This window comes from Vollenhovia emeryi, unplaced genomic scaffold (assembly GCF_000949405.1).
Source record: "Vollenhovia emeryi isolate VEMERY1.0 unplaced genomic scaffold, V.emery_V1.0 DF939142.1, whole genome shotgun sequence".
Classification (NCBI taxonomy): domain Eukaryota; kingdom Metazoa; phylum Arthropoda; class Insecta; order Hymenoptera; family Formicidae; genus Vollenhovia; species Vollenhovia emeryi.
This window is the reverse complement of record NW_011967224.1, coordinates 1162637-1183062: the sequence shown is the minus strand read 5'-3', so window position 1 is coordinate 1183062 and position 20426 is coordinate 1162637. Positions and strand designations below refer to the sequence as shown.

At 46.3% G+C, this 20426-nt stretch overlaps 6 protein-coding genes and 1 long non-coding RNA gene across 14 annotated transcripts in view; 1 reads left to right on the top strand and 6 right to left on the bottom strand.

The window, feature by feature from the left end:
• Positions 1 to 2053, bottom strand: part of LOC105566808 — a 24459-nt gene extending 22406 nt beyond the window's left edge. For 3 of the 4 annotated variants that reach the window (XM_012021106.1, XM_012021107.1, XM_012021108.1), the window contains exon 1: positions 1581 to 2053. The gene's annotated coding sequence lies outside the window, so the exon portion shown is untranslated. The remainder of the gene's footprint in view (positions 1 to 1580) is intronic. The other variant, XM_012021109.1, reaches the window with a different exon arrangement.
• A 236-nt stretch (positions 2054 to 2289) lies between these two features.
• On the bottom strand, positions 2290 to 8269 carry LOC105566803 (diphthine methyltransferase). Of its 3 annotated transcripts, none has more exons than XM_012021098.1 (4): positions 7680 to 8269; positions 3753 to 4397; positions 3517 to 3655; positions 2290 to 3292 (listed from the first exon to the last, which is right to left on the bottom strand). In XM_012021098.1, the coding sequence occupies exons 2-4, from the start codon at positions 4378 to 4380 to the stop codon at positions 2884 to 2886; spliced, it is 1176 nt and encodes a 391-aa protein (XP_011876488.1). In that variant the 5' UTR covers positions 4381 to 4397; positions 7680 to 8269; the 3' UTR covers positions 2290 to 2883. The 3 variants fall into 3 exon arrangements, with proteins under 3 accessions (XP_011876488.1, XP_011876490.1, XP_011876489.1); XM_012021100.1 differs by lacking the exon at positions 7680 to 8269 and adding an exon at positions 7532 to 7556; XM_012021099.1 differs by lacking the exon at positions 7680 to 8269 and adding an exon at positions 4513 to 5989.
• On the bottom strand, positions 7006 to 7491 carry LOC105566908 (cyclin-dependent kinase 2-associated protein 2-like). Its single transcript, XM_012021305.1, has one exon. The coding sequence runs from the start codon at positions 7489 to 7491 to the stop codon at positions 7006 to 7008; it is 486 nt and encodes a 161-aa protein (XP_011876695.1).
• Positions 8270 to 8513: 244 nt separating the features above from the next.
• LOC105566805 lies at positions 8514 to 9720 on the bottom strand. Its single transcript, XR_001009311.1, has 2 exons — positions 9540 to 9720; positions 8514 to 8708 (listed from the first exon to the last, which is right to left on the bottom strand). It is a non-coding gene; the product is annotated as an uncharacterized LOC105566805 (long non-coding RNA).
• A 357-nt stretch (positions 9721 to 10077) lies between these two features.
• LOC105566806 lies at positions 10078 to 12880 on the bottom strand. 2 transcript variants are annotated; one of them, XM_012021102.1, is made up of 2 exons: positions 12685 to 12880; positions 10078 to 12189 (listed from the first exon to the last, which is right to left on the bottom strand). In XM_012021102.1, the coding sequence occupies exon 2, from the start codon at positions 11908 to 11910 to the stop codon at positions 10708 to 10710; it is 1203 nt and encodes a 400-aa protein (XP_011876492.1). In that variant the 5' UTR covers positions 11911 to 12189; positions 12685 to 12880; the 3' UTR covers positions 10078 to 10707. The 2 variants fall into 2 exon arrangements, with proteins under 2 accessions (XP_011876492.1, XP_011876491.1); XM_012021101.1 differs by having other exon boundaries at positions 12713 to 12880.
• Positions 12881 to 13276: 396 nt separating this feature from the next.
• Positions 13277 to 15104, top strand: LOC105566807. 2 transcript variants are annotated; one of them, XM_012021104.1, is made up of 3 exons: positions 13277 to 13588; positions 14065 to 14227; positions 14504 to 15104. In XM_012021104.1, the coding sequence occupies exons 1-3, from the start codon at positions 13474 to 13476 to the stop codon at positions 14706 to 14708; spliced, it is 483 nt and encodes a 160-aa protein (XP_011876494.1). In that variant the 5' UTR covers positions 13277 to 13473; the 3' UTR covers positions 14709 to 15104. The 2 variants fall into 2 exon arrangements, with proteins under 2 accessions (XP_011876494.1, XP_011876495.1); XM_012021105.1 differs by having other exon boundaries at positions 13281 to 13588; positions 14122 to 14227.
• LOC105566907 (H(+)/Cl(-) exchange transporter 7) lies at positions 14442 to 18914 on the bottom strand (the record flags this gene model as incomplete). Its single annotated transcript, XM_012021304.1, has 10 exons — positions 14442 to 15206; positions 15272 to 15352; positions 15429 to 15674; positions 15758 to 15967; positions 16279 to 16458; positions 16543 to 16712; positions 16777 to 17301; positions 18119 to 18296; positions 18377 to 18630; positions 18710 to 18914. Coding segments are annotated over 10 exons (2151 nt in total), but the record flags the coding sequence as incomplete, so codon positions are not given.
• Positions 18915 to 20426: the final 1512 nt, after the last annotated feature.

Here is a 20426-nt window from a genome sequence, read left to right as displayed (position 1 = left end):
AGATCGATCAGCCGGGCGGCCGCCGATGAGCGCAACGCGCGCGTTTGCATCCCCGAGTCGGGTGTCGTTCTTTTTTCTCTTTCCCTCCCCTCGCTCTTCTCTCGCCCTTTCGAGGACGGACGAGGTGAAGGACGTGCAACCGGGATACGCGACGAGAGAGAGGACAACGCCCCTGCACCGCGGACTCTCTCCCTGTCCCTCTCTCTCTCTCTCTCTCTCTCTCTTTCTCTGTCGACGATCGACGGGGCAGCTGATGATTCGCGCGCGCCCGACACTCGGCTCGGCTCGTCTCGCCTCGTCGTTGGGGGATCGCGCTGCAACGAGGTAATCAAGGAATAAGTTCCGCCAGGCGGAAATCAATCCCGGAGAGCCCTCGGGCGAAGGGGGGGGGGACTGCCGGGGACCCGGGGCGGGCACGCACGTACACGCATTTAAATGAATTACACTCGCGCGCATATTATATTTCACGAGCGGGACAGACCGCTGGCGAGAGAGCCTCTCGCTCGGACTCTTCCAGCCGCCGCCGCCACCGCCGAGGGAAAGGGAGAATAGGAAGCGCGTGAGAATGTAATCTAGCGGTCGTGAGCGCGAAAGGGCGCCTCCGCCAGAAGGTCCCGGAGCGACGCGGACTCGTGCCAATCAAGGCCGCACCCCCGCGTCCCGGAGCTTCCGCCTGGCCCTCGGGCGCGCGGTTTAAGGGACAACACGCGCTTCTCTCTCTCTCTCTCTCTCTCTCTCTCTCTCTCTCTCTCTCTCTCTCTCTCTTTCTCTCGTTCTGTCGCTCGCCTTTACAGAGAAGGGGAATTAAGGAAAAGGGACAGTCACGCTTCAGAGCACCTATCGTGGAAATATTCGGAATTGATTTCGATCGGAACGATTCAGTTTTCCCTAAAGAAACACAAGAAAAATGTAGGAAACAATAGAACAATTCCGATCGAAATCTATTCGGAAAATTTCCGTAATACGCACTCCGATAGCCAACCGGGGCGGGAGAGCGGTGCCGGGGGTCAATTAATTCTGTATCTTACGCTGTAGCGAAAATGCTGGAAGCGAGTGGCTGTGTCTCTTTCTAACTGTCCCCTTAGAAAGGGACGAAGCCGCGCATTTTGAGCATTTTCACTATGTCGCGGGATACAGAATCGATGCCCTGGTCACCGATAACGTCGCAGCGCAATAAAGTCCAGGGCCCCTCGCCCCTAACACCAACACTCTCCCCGCCGCCGCGAGGCGCGCGGCTCCATCGTGACGACCCTTCCAAGTTTCGACGGGCAGTAGTTTGTATCCTCCGGAGGCGGGACGGGCGATCTGTCGGCGCGCCGCCCCGGATCGAGGGGGCTCGCGACCCGCCGAGGGACGGAAAGAGCGCGGGCGAGAGGGGAAACGGGGCGACGCGACGCGACGCGAACGAGCGTCATCATCCGCGGCCTAACCTTGGCTCTCTCGGCTTGACACTTCCGGATCTCGGGCGGCAGGTGGGACGCACGCCGAGTCGCCTCGCGGCGACGGGACCAGCTGATCCCGCGAGGGCGCCGCTCCGGCCCCGCCGTCGGGCCCCGCGCTCTCGGTCGCTTGCTACTCACCGTCTCGCTCCGGATCCCGGGGACCGGTAACGGCGCGCCGGGCAGCCGCGGCGCAAAGCGAGCCGCTATCCGCGCGATACGCCGCTCGTCGCCGAGGAAAGAAAAGAGAGAGAGAGAGAGAGCGCGCGCGAGACACACGCAACGGCCGCAAAAACGATCCCCGATCGTGCGAAGTCAGCCACCGAGCGACGACTGATTTTTATCGAACCGTCCGCGGCGAAATGCGACTCGCGCGCGCCGCGCCCGACCCGCCATCTCGGTGCGCGCACGCGGCGCGGCCACGGAGTAAGCGATAACGAAGACCGGCGGGCTCGAGCTGCCGCTCTACAGTGCTCCATAGCTTCTCGACTGCTCCGACAGAGGTCGCCGCGTCTTGCCGCGCGAAAAATTAAAATTGAATCGAAACGAAGCGGAGAACATTAGGTAATTGCGAATTCGGCAGCTCGCACTGGTGCGCACGAAAACTTGTTTACAGTCAATCCTTATATTTAAGGATCGTCTTGTGTACTTTTTGAAACACTTCTTAGCCAGTGAAATGATCATTTTTCTGGCTAAACAGTTTTCGGACAGTTTTGTACTCGAGATGATCAGAAATATCAGGGTAGACTCTGAACAAGCCTTGGTGTGCACTCAGTGCGCACTAGTGCAAGCTACCGAATTCGCTATACTATAGTTTGACGGTAGAGCAGACGATCGAAAAGACTCAAGCTCGATCTCTGATCCTGTAATTCCACGTATTTCAGAGAACAGTATTGTTTCACTGTTGTTATCCCAGTAAGGGAAGTCGGTAACTATAAGTTTCAAAAAACGTAAATACATTCAAAATTAACCGAGTATCATTTGAAGAAACTTACTTGCTCGATTAGTTCGCCTTACGAAGAAATTACAGAATTATTAATTAACTCTCTGCGTCCCAGTGGTTTTGCTGTGAAAATCATTGTCATGTTTTTTTGTGATCGCAAAGTGCACAATTGAATGTTTGCATTATTTTGCAAAACGCGAGATACAGCAATCAATTATCTTTACGTTTTTGTATAACTGATAGTTACTTATAGGCATTTGCGCGCATAATAAATGTGTGTCGCTTTAAAAAATACACATTTCTTCAAATTGGGCCACGAAGGGTTAAACAAAATCTGTAAAAAGAGGTCTATTAAAATTATCGCAACCTACCACTTGCTATGCAAATTACGTTATTATTCTAATATAAATATCGAATCGCTGAAGCCTTTGTAGCGCATATATAAGCGTATTGTACAAATTGTGAACCGTGTCCATTTCAGTTTTCTCAAATCGCAAATCGTTAATAGCACGTGCAATCGGAGGAGGATTTAGTAGCGTCCAGGCAGTAATTGTCGGAAGTGTATTTGTCCGGCCAGAAGTCAACCACGGATATCTTGAGGGTATGATCCTCGTAGGAGCAAGTGGTCATCAAGGTGTCTCCGTCGATGTCTAAACTTGAAACGTCCGTCTGCGTCAGGAATGACCAGTCGCAGCCGTACGCTAGCTTCTCGTGGTCTTTGTAATCGGCAACGACCGACGTTATAATGTCGTGATTAACGATCTTGAAACCATCGTGCATGCATGCGGCGAGCAGGTATCTGTGACTGAACGGGTCCCACTTCAAGCGCCAGACTCCACCGCCGAGGCTGATCTTCGATGTCGGTTGCTTGAAATTCCTCGTGTCCCACAACCTCAGGTTCTCGTCGTAACTGAAACACCCAAGCGCACGTTAGTCGTTTGAAGGGAGAGAAATTGATGACTGTAACGTACAAATTCTCCGAGACCGAATGTACAAGCATAACTTTTTTACTTTCATCGTTACATTGACAAATGTAGATAGAAATTACGTTGAACTTTGTGAAAAATTGAATGTAGAGAGCTTTCGTCGGTCGTTCTTGGAAAAAAACGCACAGTTATTGCCGAAGATTCTTACCTTCCGGTTGCGAGTAAGAATGGTTTATCGGCGTTACTGTGGATGCTGGTGACACCGGCAGTGTGGTCGTTATTTTCGAACGTGTGACGACTACATCCTACCCTGGTATCGAAGCCTACGAATTTATAATCGTCGCCCCCTGAAATTGAACGATACGTTAGTCGGAAGTCTATCGACCACCTGCACGATGCCTCGAGAGGAAAGGTGTTACTCTAACTTGACGTGAATTACCGTACCGGAATAAAAAATGCATGGGTCGTGATAATCGTAGGCGGCGATCCACGCTTCAAACTTGTGCGCGAGGCAGGTGAAGTCCTTTATCAGAGAGCCCGACTCGAGCCACGTAAACTGAGAGACCTGCCCGGCGCTGTCGCTCACGAGGACGCGCATGTTAACGGCGGGTCCGTCTCTCGCGACGGCGTATTTCTCGTGGGAACAATCCAGAGATAACGCCATGACGGCCTCGTCGTCGCCGACTCTTAATTTAATGAAAAACTCCAGTTGCATCTTTCCACTCGACGGGTTCTCCATCAGCTCGTAGAGTTGCAGGTATCCGACGGAGTCGGCTACGGCGAGCAACACGCGACTCTGTTTGTCGTCCGTCACGTGCATCCATTTCATATCCAACACCGCCGTGGTGCTCACTTGTTGCAATTGCTCTAACGCTCCACCACGTGTCACGCGGAGCAGCAGGATTTGCCCTCGTTTAAATGGGGACGTTTCGGGATCATCTTTGACTAATTCGTACGTTCCGCACGCTAATATATGCCGATACGGCTCCGTGGGGCACCACTCGACTGTGTCTGCTGGAAATACCGTGCTGTATGTAGACAGAGTACGCACGTTTATCACACCCTCTGCCATTTGTTCCTCTCAATTATCTGGAACAGAAGGAATTTCGGCACAGTTTAAAGTCACGTCGTCAGAATATCCAAGCAACGATTAGTTCCAATTCCAGAAGCGTCGCTCTTTTCAAATCGCACACAATAAACTTACAGTCGGCGAATGATCGGTATATGCGTGCGTGTAAGAATTGACAACGGCGTACCGATCGCAAAATAAATGTACAGCGTAGGATTGCCTAAGGAAAAGAGACGAGAGTATATCCGATACGAGTCGCGAACGGAAAGAAAGATGTGAGTCGCTCAAACAGAATGGGCGCTTAAACACACAACTCTCCTCTCTTTTTTTTCAATAAAAAAGACATTTATTTCGCCATAGATATTATACACAGCATTTAAACGTAGGAACATATTTATACCGGTTTCGTTTCTCTTATAATACATTTACGGCTCCGCGCAACATTACATAGTAAGCTAATAATTTAAGCAACGCTGTATAATTACATCTATACGGTAGATTATATACAAACGTCTTGTACAAAATTATTATTGTTTATATAATTAGAAATAGTGACTATCTTGTTGTCATATTTGTACTGTTTGTATTATCTCATTTGTACTATAATTGCTTTGTATATACTACATATGAGTTAAGGCTGTAAACGTATCACGACCCAGTGAAAACACTGAAGTCGGAGCAGCGTCGAATCGACGCCAATGGGGTCGAAACCATCGTCCACCCAACCGTCATTTTCTGCATTGAATAAGTTAACTCGGCAGTTCTCTCCAATGAGATCTCAAAAGTGCTCAAAACGTTGAACGTAGTAATTTAATGCAAAAAAATATTACGTTCCAAAGCTGAATTATTTTCGAAAAGTATCGGTCGGGTCGCGGTTTCGACCCCATCGACGTTGGCTCGACGCTAGTGTTCTCACTGGCGATTTTCACAAATTATATTAAGTCACCAAATAAGAGAGAAATCGGAGACGAGGAGACATAAATTCCTAATTCTCCTTAAGAATTCTTAAGAAAACTTCGTACAGGTACGATTATAGCGCTGTTTACCGGCAGTATTTTAAATGTCTGTTAACGTAAGAGAGATCTCGGATTCCTCCACTTGATATTATCAGTCATACATGTATTAGTGTATTAAAAAAAGAAACAATTACCTAATTGAGACGGTCAACAAACATCTTACAGTTTCGTTAGATTTCATTAGAATCTGACATAGTAATTATCACCTTAGCTTATCATTTATCGCAACGGTAAAACGTTACAAAATCACTTTGAATTAATTTACGTTTGACTATTGTTTCAATCACAATGCAATATCTGTCCACCCAAAATTCCTCATAATACGCTAGAGGTAACGGAACAATCTCTCGTTTCATCGCCGGCTGCTCTATCGCTGAACTCTGCAACGCTCTCTAAATATACATGTGTGTAGAAAATATTTGGATACTTGCTTAAGTGTACGAACACAGTTATTTGTACTTGTTAGTTCTTTTGGTATTCAGGAACATTCAATAGCTAACCCAGATATCACGAGACACGTCTGTGAACATTTTAAGAATATTCTTCAAGAATATTTGGAATAACGTAAAGAATTATTTAACGCCAGTAATTGATTGACCAATGTAGAAAATTGCATGACGACCCATGGCTGGAAAATTCCAATTAAAGAAGTTCATTTGCCAGCCATGGGTCGTCATGCAATTTTCTACAAATATTTGGAATGTTCCACAGGTCATTCCTACATACTTATCTTATGTTCGTGGAACATTCGACTGACACTACTATAAATCTTTTTCGAATATGAATAGAATAAACTGTCGAATATAGCGTGTCGGTTATACATGGTACGATCACAGGTCTCGCTGCCTTTTGCACAAGATATTACACAATAAACAATGCGCAATACAGAAACTCGATGAATATTAAAAAATTATTCTAAACGAATATTCCAAAGACATTCTCGACGAATATTCTAAAAACCTTCTTCTTTGTTATGAATATACGATTTCTAATTGCGATAATGTACACGCACCGGCATAAATGCCGTCCCTATCCGTGTGAGACTCGCGCACACAAACGAGCGGGTGACTAATCCGATCGTCGGACGACCGCGGCACGACTTTCGGATTGGTCGTTCGCTTGTTGTCTGTGTGCGCCTCACACGGATAGGGACGGCATTTATGCCGGTGCGTGTACATATATATATAAATATATATATAATATTCGATTGGAATATTCTAAAATTAACAATATTTGCACCCCAGAAGAATATTCATATAACCATGTGTGCCATCTGGGAAGCTAACAGAGCTCCTGCATGGTTCCGTTGAGCAATAGTCAGACAGCCACAAATCTACCCCTTGTGAATTTCTCATTTCAAAAGTAACGAGAGATGCAGAAATGTCCAGGGCTGAAGAGAGAAATTCTAGGAAAGAAAAAAGGCATTGACGCCACCACCGCACGCCACCAGAAACTTTGAGCGAGTCTTAGGTGTACGGTCGATTTGCAAGGTAGAATAAATACTGTTGGCGATCTAAAATCTTCCTGCGATCTTCGCTGCGTCAGGTATCAATTGTCTTGAAAGTGCATCGTGGCACGAGGTGTTTCCTACGCGAGCGACCGCCGCGAGCGTTTACTGGCACTTCTTCCTGGCGCTTTCGACCTCGTCAAGGCACTGCTTGACCAGAATCCTGGCTTTCTCGATCTGCTTTTTGACCTCGGCATGGATCTTGTAGTTGGTATAACATACTTTAACCTCGGAACCTAGCTCCTTTATGGCTAGCAACAGGCTCGTGTACGTGGGCAGATCAGGGTTGAAAGATATCTGCGCCGGGCACTGTGTGATCCTCGGGTCAAACGCCACGCGCTGTGAGGTCCTCGGCTTGGGCGCAGCGCATTGTGCGGTCCCCGGCTCCGGCGCCGCGCGCTGTGCGGTCCCCGGCTCTGGCGCCGCGCGCTGTGCGGTCCCCGGCTCCGGCGCCGCGCGCTGTGGGATCCTCGGCTTCGGCACCGTCAGCAACGGTTCCGTACTTGGTTCCGTAACTTTCGCATTGACCCCGTTTTTGCGCCGTTCAACTTTCTCGGGGAGAGGGTAGGGAGCTGCGCGGTTCCCGGTCATTCTTTTACAACCTTAAGCAAATTCGAGAAACTGATAAAACCTGTGGAACGTCGGCGTATCGAGGAAGATCGCTCGCACAACGCTAACCTTCAGGAGCGAGTAGCAATGCGCCAGGAATTTCGTGTAGAGTTCACGTCGGCAGGTTGCACGGGCGAAGTTGCAAATATTAGTACGTGTGCTATAAATACCTAATTGATCTCCCTTTCTCTCTTCCTCAAATCTCATAATCGTGACGCGCAAGTGTGTAGCGTCGCGAAAGTAGCATCTCTCAAGCGTGGCCACGTGGAGTAGACTGTGCAAATCGATTCGCCTTCCCGCGTTCCCGCGCAGGTGGCGCTGGCAACCGCCGGCGATAACAAAGGACATAGACGCGGTACGCGGAGCATTTATTAAAGTTCTTGGCTCCTGCAGTTACGTCCGGATCCAATACGGCCACAAGCAGCGACAAGAGATTCCGGATCGTCAAGTTCGAGCCTCTTCCGGCACTTTCTCGTTTTAGAGAGAGAGCGCGCGAATGCTGCGTAAATATCTCTAATATTTTCAGTCTCGCGCCTCACGCTCGAGTTTCAACCTGCTCGAATCTCGCCTGCGGTCACGGCCGCTCGCGCGACCTAACTTCATTTCTTTTATTTTGTTTATTTTCCACAGCTGATCGGCGCGGTCTATATCTGATGCACGTTTTGCGATTTAAAGTCCGCTCTGTGTGGGGTCTATCTTGCAGCTTGTCAATCGATTTGGCGCGCAAGACTGGAACGAAGTGGATCGACTGATAGCCAGAGGTGTGACATTGTCCTGTTATTTTTGTACGCAAAATATCGCAAAGTGCCCCGGGAACGTTTTTAATGGCATTTCTTTACATTTTCGAGTCCCCAACTTCGTTTTAACACGTTTTTAAAACGCAAAATACCGTCCGCAATTTTCCTTAGTAAACATTTCTAACGTCAATTATGCCTAAGATTAGTTTTTGTTTACCTTTTTTAGACATGTTTTTATTGCCCGAAAATAACATGTAATTTCAGTAATTTGCTCCATGCTATTTTAATATGTTATGCTTTATGTTACATTTTTTAACACATGTTTAGTCTTAATAAATGTCATAAATTGTTCTATCAAAACATTAAGGCCCGGTTTCACCAACATTGTTTAGCTTTAAGCTTAGCCCAATTCGTTCCTTGCCTCTTTCTAAAGTTGTTCCGAAAATAGCCGAATGTTAAGGCCTGTGTCCACGATGCTAGAACCTGGTCCAAGTTCTAATAGTTCCGAGAAATGTGTAGTCAATCAACTTGCAGCTTTTATGGAATAGCTGCAGGTCGATTGGCTACAAATTTCTTGAAACTAGAACTTGGACCAAGTCCTAGCATCGTGGACACAGGCCTTTACCGACGCAGATCGCGCAAGGGAGTCTTAGAAAGAATCGATGGAGTTCGATCAAGGCCCAGTGAGAAATGATTCGTCGATCGATGTCGAAACGATGTCGAATCGACGTCAATTTGACGGTATTCGTTTTGACATCGATCGACAAATCATTTCTCACTGGGGGAAGCGAGGAAAACCTTTTCCGTAAGAGCTCGAGTCAAGTTCGAGACAGAGAAAGGCCGAGGACAGCCACTAACTCTCAGGATATTATAACTGGGCTTTACACGGTTCGCAGGGAAATTTTCTGGTCCGCCACTTACAAACATTTCATGACCGTTATCAGGATAAGTGGTAAGGTTTCGAGTCCTCGCTGACTCGTCTTACAATTCTACTTGCTACGAATCTCCGCTGACTCGCCTTTTGTTACGAGTCTTGACTGACTCATCTTACAGCTCGTTCGAGTCCACCTCCAGTGAGAAACGATTCGTCGATCGATGTCGAACAGATATAGACACCTTCGAATTGATGTCGAATCGACGTCAATTCGACGGTGTCGACGTCGATCGACGAGTCACTTCTCGCTGGAACGCCGACTCGCCAATAGTTTGAATCCCAGCTGATTCGCATCTCAATTTCTGAGTCCTCGCTGACTCTCGGTAAAATCATCATGGATCCTGGCCGACTATTGTTGCCTGCGTCATCAATACAATCGCTCCTTACAGATTTATTCAAGAACGGCTCGACGCGGCAGTCAGATTTTGAGATCGCCTCAATTGTAATACAAAAGTAACCGTTGGAAAGAGGTGAAGAACGAATTAAACTAAGTTTACAAGTTGATGCAAAATCCGGAAAAACAAAACGCAAAAGACGCCCAAAAAATAACATCAAAATAACGCACAATCTGGAAAAACAAAACGCAAAAGGTGTAAAAAATAACATAAAAATGCCACACCTCTACTAATAGCGCTAGCTTACAAATTTTCATCTCGTCTTCGCTCAATGAAGAAATAAGTACTACGAATTTTTTCAAGATCGACGCAAGATACACTCGAAGAAAGCAAAAATACATTCACATCTCGTTTAATTTTTTCCAAAGTATAAAATACACGATATCCAATTAAAATAAATTTAAAACGTCGCGCAGAACGAATCGCACTCGACGAGAAAATCCACCCATCTCGCGTACGCGAATTCTGAAGCACTCCGAGGGGAAGAGAAGAACGAGGTGTCCGCGTTGTATACAAAATTTTTATTTATTTAACGATATATGGAATATATGTACGGGATTATACTTTCCATTAGGTACATATTCGAAAAGCTTTTTATCTTGCCGTCTTCTTTTTTTCAATTTCCCCTTTTCACTGGAAACGTATACTATAAAGGTTTGTTGCACCGTATAGGAAGTCTTAACGAAAACCATGGTGTCGCCGTCCATCGATCCTTCGTTTATAAAATATAAACTAAGACTCTCTAACATTCTCTATGTAGTACGGTGCGTGTATACAAATTGATACTGTCCTTCCCGCTTCTATGCACTAACAATAAGTATGTATCGGAAATCGCAACTTAAAAGTTATAAAATTGGTAAAACGCTGTTCGACTGACGTGCGCGCGGGAATCGAGCCAAGACCGAGCGAAGGGAGAGGCCGCGCGTGTGTGTCGCGCGAGAGTGAAAAAGATAGCGGCCTCAAAGGCTTGGGTTTCCACAAACGAGACTCGAGCACGTTCGTTCCCCGCGCGCGTCCCAACGTCGTGTCGATACTACTGTCCGAATTGAAGCGATTCGTATAAAGCAACGAGCCTGGTGAAACGATAAAAGGCTATGAGTCGTCTAATCGCTAGCTAACTCGCGTCGGCAGATCATTGTTGCGCGTTGTGCTGCGTCTCGTGCAGGCAGTCCCTCACGGCGACCCTGGCCTGCTGAATGCCATTCTTCAGCCTCTCGGCGGCGCTGCGACTGCCCGCGTACGACAGGCGGATGTCCCTGCCGAGCTCCTCGATGATCATCAACAGTTTACCGTAATTGTTCTGGCCGGGCATGGCCTGGTAGTTCATCATGCTGGACGGGCTGGCCTGTGCCACCTGCACGGTCTGCACGTTCTGCAGATTCCTCGGATTTGGCACGGTGATGACGGGTTCGGGGATGCGCGACGGTGGCGGCAGCGACGGCATCTCCGACATCTTCGGCGGGTCGTTGAGCTTCGTGATCGTGATCTCGTTCATCTTGGCCAGCTCGTTCAGCTTCACCATCTCGTTTGTCAGCTTCACCGGGTACTCTTGTCTGTCCATCTTGCCAATGTCGTTCTGCATGTTCGCCATCTTCATCATCTCGCTCATCTTGGTCTTCTCGTTCATCTTGGCGATCTCCTTCGCCATCTCGTTGATCTGCGCGAATTCGGTCAGCTTCGTTATGTCGTTATTATATTTCGCCATCTCCGACATCTTCACCATCTCGTTCAGCTTCGCTATCTCGTTCATCCTCTGCACCTCGTTGATCTTGGCCATCTGCGAGATCTTCATCATCTCGTTCATCTTGGCAATCTCGTTGATCTTGCTGATGTCGTTATACTTGGCCATCTCGGAGAGCTTCACCATCTCGTTCATCTTGGCGAGCTCCTGCATCTTTATGTACTCCGTGGTCTTGGCGTACTCTGCCATCTTCTCCATCTCGTATCTCTTCGCCATGTCCTGCGACATCTTGTTCAACTCAGAATTCATTTTGTTAAACTCCGCCAGTTGAGCCATTTGAACTATATGCTCAGGTACTTTTCCCCTCTCCATCATTTGCTTCAACTCCGCAGATATCTTGTTCATGTTCATCTCCGACATCTGGGCTATCGCAGTGGAATCGGGCATCTTGGACAGCTCGGCGATCTTGGAGATTTCCCGCGCCAGGTTCTCGTCCAGGCAACGCTTTTTCTTGGCGCGATGCCTGGCCATCCGCTGCGCCTCCTGCATCCTCCTCAGCGCCGCCTGCTCCTCGGTCTCCTTGGCTCTGGCGTTTTTCATTATCTCCGCAGCCGTATACAGTCTAACAGCACGTTCCTCCCCTGTCTCTGACATCTATAGTCTCGCATTTCCCTTCACTGTCTCAAGGCAAGATCCTTTTCCGGCATTGAGCTTTACACACTGACGCAACTAGTCTCGATTCCATTCCCTCGCGCGTGCTATCATGTTCAGAAGCGACTCACAATATCCAAAATCATTTACGATACAATAAATCAAGTCCAATAAATATTCCAGTCAGATTCAGCTCCCCTGACGCCTCCGCCTCTTCAACAAGTGCAACGTGGTCCGGTTACTTTACGCGTGCCACAGCTCGAAAAATAGTCCGTCGGGCATCTGAAACAGACAGGTTACTCGTGTTAAGCCCGTATCAGACTACGGATTGGGATTGGGATTAGATTGAAATTTAACCAATCACAGTAAAGCCCGTATCAGACTACGGGTTGGGATTGGGATTAGATTGAAATTTGACCAATCGGAGTAAAAGTTACTGAACTTGGGATTAGTAAACTTTACTGCGATTGGTTAAATTTCAATCTAATCCCAATCCCAATCCGTAGTCTGATACGGGCTTTACGAGGACGACAAAACACGACCGCCCGGATTCTCGCGCGGCAGTTTAGCGCACGGAACCTAACCTAACCTCCTAACGAGAGCACGCCACGCCGCGTCGCGTCGCGATGAAACGACCCTCGGTCACCTAGGCAATACGCTCGTCACCGGAAGCCGTTAACGCTCGTTGCTCCGATTTTTTTCGGTCAGCTGCACGGGTGACCGAGAATCGCCCCGTTAGAGAAACGATACCGGACGTCTCCGTCGACGACGACTTACTGCGTTCGGAGCCGCTGCGCGCACATACCGGGATTACATTCTTTTCGTCGTGGCCTCGGTCTGCTGCGTCTCCTCGTCATCGCCCGGTGTGCGTGTCGGTGCGTACGCGACGCCGCCAGAGAAACAACCAGAACCAACAGAGTGCCACAAGAAGCGAGCGTCCCCGGTCCCCGTCGCGTCAGCGTCGGACACGCTGACGAGCGGGGCGGGAGGGAGGGGGGGAGCAGGAGGAGGGGCGCATGCGCGCGCGGACGAGCTAAGAACGTCGTCTTCTCCTCTCGCGGCGTAACTTGTCCCCCCTCCCGCCCCGCTCCGCTCCGCGCCGGCCGGCCGCCGTCGCGGCCGATCGACAACAATGGCGGACGCGTTTCGGCCGATCCGCCGAGACGCGCCGTCGACTCACCCTGGCGAGAGATCGGCCGGCCCCGGGGCTGCGACACCCGTCCGCGGCTTCCCTGGCGCGCGCCGCGTCCGCCGGTCCGCGTCCCACGTCGCTCCGCGCGGCCCTTACCCGCTTTGTCCCTCGAAAGGGGCGCACAAAGGCGTTATCGGCCGAACACGTAAGATTTTCACGACGACGGAGCCACTTTAAGGGGCCAAGCGGGGTCGTCGTCGCCCGCCGCCGCCGATAGGCTGCGTGTGACGTGGTTGCGTTTATTGACCATAACCCCTTCCCACTGTCGTCCGCGGCCTCGCGACAGACAGGTGCACGGCTCGCGAAACTATTGACCGCCCGTCGGCGCGTCCTTACGTAGCCGCGAGCGTCTTAAAGGCCCGCGCCGCGCGTACATGTCGCGCGCCGAGAGATCGCCGGGGGGATCGAGGCGGCCGCCCATCCCGCGCTGGGAGACGACGCGCATTTTTCTCGGGACGGAGGACTCGCGTTTTCAAGAAAAAGACGCCGGTACGTGTCGCGCGACGATACGACGTCTTGCTGAAACCTGCGCGAATCCGTGGACAATAGTACACGTGTCTGCCTTTCAAAAATTGAAACGTGGGCACTCGAGACGCGCGCGTGGTTAATTGTCGTCGAGAACTTGCGAATTATACGAGGTGATTCGTTCGAAACGTATCGATGCTGCGGAGAATAAATTTATGTGGAACAAAATTGTACAAATGTAACTTCGAGTCGCGGAAGAGTCTGATTAAAATATAGTGTAAAGCCTAATCTGCGATGTGCTTCTTGCGTCTGGAAACATTCTATTTTGTAGTCGATAAATACATTTGAAAAAACAATAGCATATACCAAATTTTTTAAGCGTTTCTTGCCTGTAATTTTCCAATAATTTAGAAACATTGTGTACATAGAGGCATCATCAGTTGATCCCACCATAAATTTATTACCCTTGGAGCAAAATCTAATGGAAAATGCATTGTTAGATTGTGTGATCGTTGCGAGAAAAGATATGCGATTGAAAACCTGCTCTCTCGTGACAGAGGACTTTCCTCCAATAATCCTGTTTGCCGCAGTTGGATGTAAATTTACTTGCCGCAGTACCGGCGTCTTCAAATCATTCTGCACAATTGCTGAAAAGTTGGCACAGTTAAGTCTAATCTACAATGTGCTTTCTGCATCTAGAAACATTCTATTTTATATAAACAGATCAAAACGCTCAACAAATTTGTCAACAATGTACGATTATACAATGTATAATATACAATTTATCAACTATACATTAGCTACAAAATAGGATGTTTCTAGACGCAGGGAGCACATTGTAGATCAGGCTCTAGGATTCGACGGAAGCTAGACGAGATTGTAAAAATAAATAAATCTATTTTCTTCATTGTACAACAGAATACTTGGTTTTTGTTTCAGGTTACGTATACAAAGATTCGTAGCGTATCAAATAAATAACAGCGTCTCGTCGAGGAGAAGCAATCGGCGTGATAAAACATCGGCCGAAGCCACTCGACATGCACATGTCGTACGAATACTACTTTCTCTTACTGTTAGTTATTCTACCTGTATACCTTTTCTTCAAGCTTTGGTCATGGCTTGGGTGGGAATTGTTTGTAAATAATTAAAACTTTGGCATTATTAAAATACAAGCCTAATTGCCTTATGTGTACATACACACACACATATATATAAATAATTTATAACGAACTTACCTGTGAAGCTCGACCCTAATTATGCCCTTTGTCTCGACCGGACGCTCCCGCGGGAGCGCGACTACATATTTATTTCAATCCGGACGAGCCTGGGCATAATTATAGGACTTTGACATGCTTCCCTTAATGCAATTATGCATTTCTATATATAATCTTACTTTCGCGCCTCATTAGCTATATATGTGTGTATATACATACATACATACATGTCTTTTATGATAAAAATACATCGGGATATTGCAATAGACTAGACGACTCCTAAACGCGTAAAATTCGAGGAAAGTAAAATTAAAATAAAAAAAAAACTACATCTTGTTACTGATTAAAAGTTCGTCCAATCCCATTCTCCCACGGTGCTTCCATATCCTGAATCTCACAACATCTTTGCGAGTGATAATACCAATCACCTAAGGGAAATATACAAATGAAGTTTATGCGATTCTCATGGTAGATGGCAAAATTGAAATCCTACCTCGTTTGTATCATTTACTACTGGCACGTGACGTAATCCCAGTGCTCTAAAGAGCCTGAATGTTCTTGGCAGTGTGGCAGACTGTAAGGAAAAAACATTACACCGAGTCTGAAGTGCTTCTACGTAGTAAACAGATTTTAACGTGAGAGCTACTAACATGTTGTACTGTGTAGGGAGAAGGATTCATGAAGTGTCTCAAGTCAATCGTGTAAGTTTTCTCCTCGTCGGTGATAGCGACTTGCTCGATGGTTGGATACCTAGGATACTCGTTTCGGAACATTTTTATGCTTAAAGGTTTCTCCCAAAATTCCTCGTACTCGTTGAATACCTTGTTTTTTAAAAGTACTATTAACTGCGAACGCAATATTAGACCTCGTAGTCGCCCGTAAGAAACTATCTCGGCCTGAAAAAGAAAAACGATATAATTACGTATCAAAGTATATGTACAAAATTATTTGGGATAATTAATGCCTTGCAGCTTATTACCTGATCGCTACTTGGTGGATCGACCACCGGAAATCCGTTGAAGGTAACGCATTTCAAAAGCTCGACGATATGCCCGACATTCTCGACGGTCTTCAATGCCACGACGGGATGACTCATTATCTCGGTTGCGTATATGTTATTTGAGAGCGGAGGCGGCTCCCAAGGAAGTAACGGAATCCCTGCCATTTGTATGTGAATGTCATAAATTCCCTAAACAAGAAATCAATATTTTATTATTCAAAAAACACGCAGGTGTGTATAGAGGGAAAGTCTTCTATTATGAGATAGCAGGTTTTCAACATCCGAATTCAATCACAAGTCTTTCTTCGCAACGTTAGATTACACAATCTAACAATGGATTTTCCACTAAACAGATCTCGCTCCAAGAGCAATAAATTCACGGTGGAATCAAATGACGATGCCTATTAATTTAACAGAAACCCTGCTATTCCATATTAGGATCCTATCTCATACTAGGAAGCTTCCTCTATTTATATAAATGCGACGTACGTGATACTTGCCTCATTAAAGAAATCGCCCACCCACTTTGCCATTATGAGGACTATTATGACCGGCAAACCGAAGTATATTCCCTGAGTTGCTTCTATTAAGATCGCGGTTAGACTTATCGTCATTCTGACTACTCCTCCCAATTGCGCGGCAGCACCTAATAAAGCGTACTTGCCAGGATCCAATACCACCTGCAAAATTATACGTGTCAGCGTACAGCGACTGATAGTTTACTTGCGCGCTGCGTCAACGTTAAATCCGTGATTCACGCTTACGCAAGTTGGGCACAGCTTCGCGAGACCCGATCCAATTAATCTACCCCATGCGGATCCGATCAATAGAGAGGGAATGAAAAGGCCGCTCGACATTGATAGGCCGAAGGTCGCGGCAGCGAGAAAGAAATACAAGACAACGAAAATGGCTAGCGTCATATCATCGTGAGCTCCTGCGAATACACGAATTATTATCACGTTTGTCTTTCAATTATATTATTATTTCTTGTCGTATACCTTTAGGATCATGAAACAAGGATCGTACGCTGCTCTCGGGGGTTTGGAACCACAGAGAGGCGACCGCGTTATACTCCCCTTCCGCGCAATACATTTGAACCGGGAACTTGGTGGGATCGTTGCCCAACGGCTTACAGTCGTTGACGAAGTATATCATCAGGAATCCCATGGTCGCGCTTAGGATCGCCACCAGGAGAGCCTCGATCACTTTCTGCCACTTTTGCGTCACGAATCGCAAACGGAAGCAGGTGATCTTGTAATTGACGTGGTTCCAAAGAGCGCCGAGCAACCCGCCGAACGTGCCCATCAACATGAACAGAGGTATCTCGTAGATCTGATAAGGGATCGAGTCGAACTTTCCAAGATTCAACAAGCCGGGATACGAGAGGTCTCCAAGGTGTCCGTGGTACGCGCTCAAGATCACGTTCAAAGTGAACGTGGTGATCATGCTGGCGAAGAACGTTCTCCATGTGAGACTCTGATTAAAAAAGCTAGTGCCCTCTTCTATACTGAACAGGACTCCGCCTAAAAAAATTCAAAAATCATTTCGACTTTGCAGGACATTTCTTGTGTGGCATTAATTCAGGGTTGGGAAGTGACTCGTTACTTGTAACGAAACAGTTACAGATACTTTTTTTTTTGGTAGCTCTAACTTAACTTCGTTACTTTCTCTCCGTCTGTAACTGTAACTTAACTCATTTACATTTTTTCGATAACTAGTAACTAATTTGATAGTTACATTAAGAGTTACTTTGGGTTTTAAATCTCCACAGATTGCATTAGGCCTTGCATTTGCGCATAAACGCCTATATCGACACTTTACAATTCAAATGCAGCGTTGTTTTTATCTTCATTGCAAGAAAGTAACTTCAAGGTAACGAATCGTTATTTTTTTAGTAACTGTAACTGTAACGCGTTACTTTTCAGAATTGGTAACTTGTAACTGTGACTAGTTACATTTTTAGCAAAAAAAATTGTAACTGTACCTAAATACTTTTATAAAGTAACTTTCCCAACTCTGGCATTAACATTTAGAGGAAAGTTTCTATCAGATAGGGGGGTTTCTGTTAAATTAACAAGCATCATCTATTGGTTCCACCACGAATTTATAGCTCTTGAAGTGTAATCGTGTAATCGTCGCAATAAAAAAAAACTTGTGATTGAATTTAAGACGTTGAGAACCTGCATCTCGCGTTAGAAACCTGCCTCATAATAGGGAACTTTCCTCTAATAATTTGTAGTAAGAAAAAAATCGACTCTAAGTGGATAAAAAAAATACGCGAGAAGTGGGCCTTTAAGTAAAATAAAGTATTTAATTAGATTATTTAATTAAAGTATTTACCGATGGGTGCCCCGAAAGCGGCCGATACGCCGGACGCGGCGCCCCCGGCTACAAAGTCTCGTTTCTCATGATCCTCCCTGAAGTACTCGAATATTTTCAAGTCTTTCTTAAAAGTGGTGCTTTTACCCTGAGAGATCCCCGCGGCTACGACGGCACCGGAATGGATCATAGGGCCCTCCTGGAAAAGAGAAGCACGCGAAATGTGAGCGATCCTGACGAAAGAGGAGAACGACGAGAGTGGAGTATAAACCCGCTCACCTTGCCTCCCGCCAGGCCCCCGACCACGGTACATATAACGCCGATGGTTTTCACAGCTAGAGTTTTGATGCGCACGACTCGCGGTATTTTGACTCCGTTCAAATAACACTTGACTTGCGGAATGCCGCTCCCCGCGGCGACAGGCTCGACGTAGGACACTAAGACGGCGCCTATTAAAACTGGCACTACGTTCAGCACCACCCACATCATGTATGGTAACCACAGGCAGCCTTGCATCGCGCATTGGTCCACATCTATCGAGCACAAAAGATACGCGTGTTATCGCGGGATGCTGCGTAGGTTCGTACGAACTGAGTACGGTAGCAAACATACATTTCTTAAGCGAGCCGTACTTTAGGCTGGATAATTCCTCTATCAGTATATCTACGAAGCACGCTATGAGGGCGGTGCAAATCCCGATCAAGAGGAAGATGAACCACCTGGCAAAATTCTTTCTAACGATAAACTTGTAGCCTCTCTTCCTCTCCTCGTCCTGTAGGAGGTAATTTTCGCACGGATCATAATCCAGGCTCTGGAAAAGAGAACGCCGTTAATTTATCTAATCGAAAGGCAACAGGAGCAGCGAGAATAAAAGCGCGGTTGTCGGTGCTTCACGTTCGTTAACAAGTAACGGACAGAACTGTAAGCTTTTTGACTGATGTGGACCAGCAAAGGAATTCGTAACTACGGTGTTGATGATGGCTACAGATATAACTGAAACATATACCACGAGCGGTACCGTCCTTTCTTTGCTGATACAATCGGTTCGATATGATTGATGACTCACGTATCAGCAACTGCACTTTTACTGCCCTGGCGAAAACTTTAAGCGAGAGATGATGTTTATATTCATTTATGAAGAGTTTTATCGATAGTTACGTTTATGAAGAGTTTTATTGATGGTTGGAAGTACGTTGCAAACACCTGGTTAATTTACTGACAATAACATTTTACAAACACTTAGGAAACTATAATGGAAACGATGGATCAGTTTAGTCGACCTTGCCTGGCACTTGTTTAATAAGTTAAAAATAAAAAATATAACGTGCGACGCTTCGACCGCGGGTTTGGGTCCTCATCAAGCACAAATCCCAAAAGGGAACGAACCAATAATCGCAGTTACAGCGCTTATCATAGATGCAAATAAAATTATCGTGGTCGAAACGTCGCACGTTATATGTTTAATTTTTAATTTATTAAACACTGTTAGTCATTTACTGGCGTCAAATAATTCTCCGTGTTACATTTCTTAACTTATTATCTGTTCATTTTATCCAGCAAACACCAGTTATGTAGCATCAATATCATAACTTCCTGCTCAGCAGCCCAGTGAGAAATGATTCATCGAAACGATATCGGACTAGTTTGTGTAAATATTCAGCTTAGTTGACACCATTTAATGATATCATTACTTTTGTAGAGAAGATACTTTGGAGAGGAGGGAGAAGATAAAACAATTTTTTTTAAATAAAAGATGTCCAAATAATTAAATTATATACTTCTTGATTAAATGACGCTTATACTTGGCGTGTTTTTTAAACCTTTTTTATTAAAAAAGGTGATTTTTTAAGGTGCGGATCGAAAAATTGACGTCGCCTCGACATCGATCGGCGAGACATTTCTCGCTGGGAATATCAAGCCTAATCTACAACGTGCTCTTTGCGTCTAGAAACATTCTATTTTATATCAGCAAATCAAAACGCTTAAAAACTTTGTCAACATTGTACAATTTATACAATGTACTACTGTGATCAAATTGAAAGGTGACTTTGTTTGTAAAATGAAAAACCTTGATTTATTCTTGAAAATCCATTTCGTCCCCTTCAAAATAATCCCCATCGGCTCCAATGCACTTATGTCAACGAAGTTTCCAGTCCTCGAAGCACTTCGCAAATTCTTCCTTCTTTATGGCCTTCAGCTCCTTCTGCGATTCGGTTTTTATCTTTTCAATCGAGTCAAAACCGAGGGAAACCGTTTTGACTCGATTGAAAAGATAAAAACCGAATCGCAGAAGGAGCTGAAGGCCATAAAGGAAAAATTTGCGAAGTGC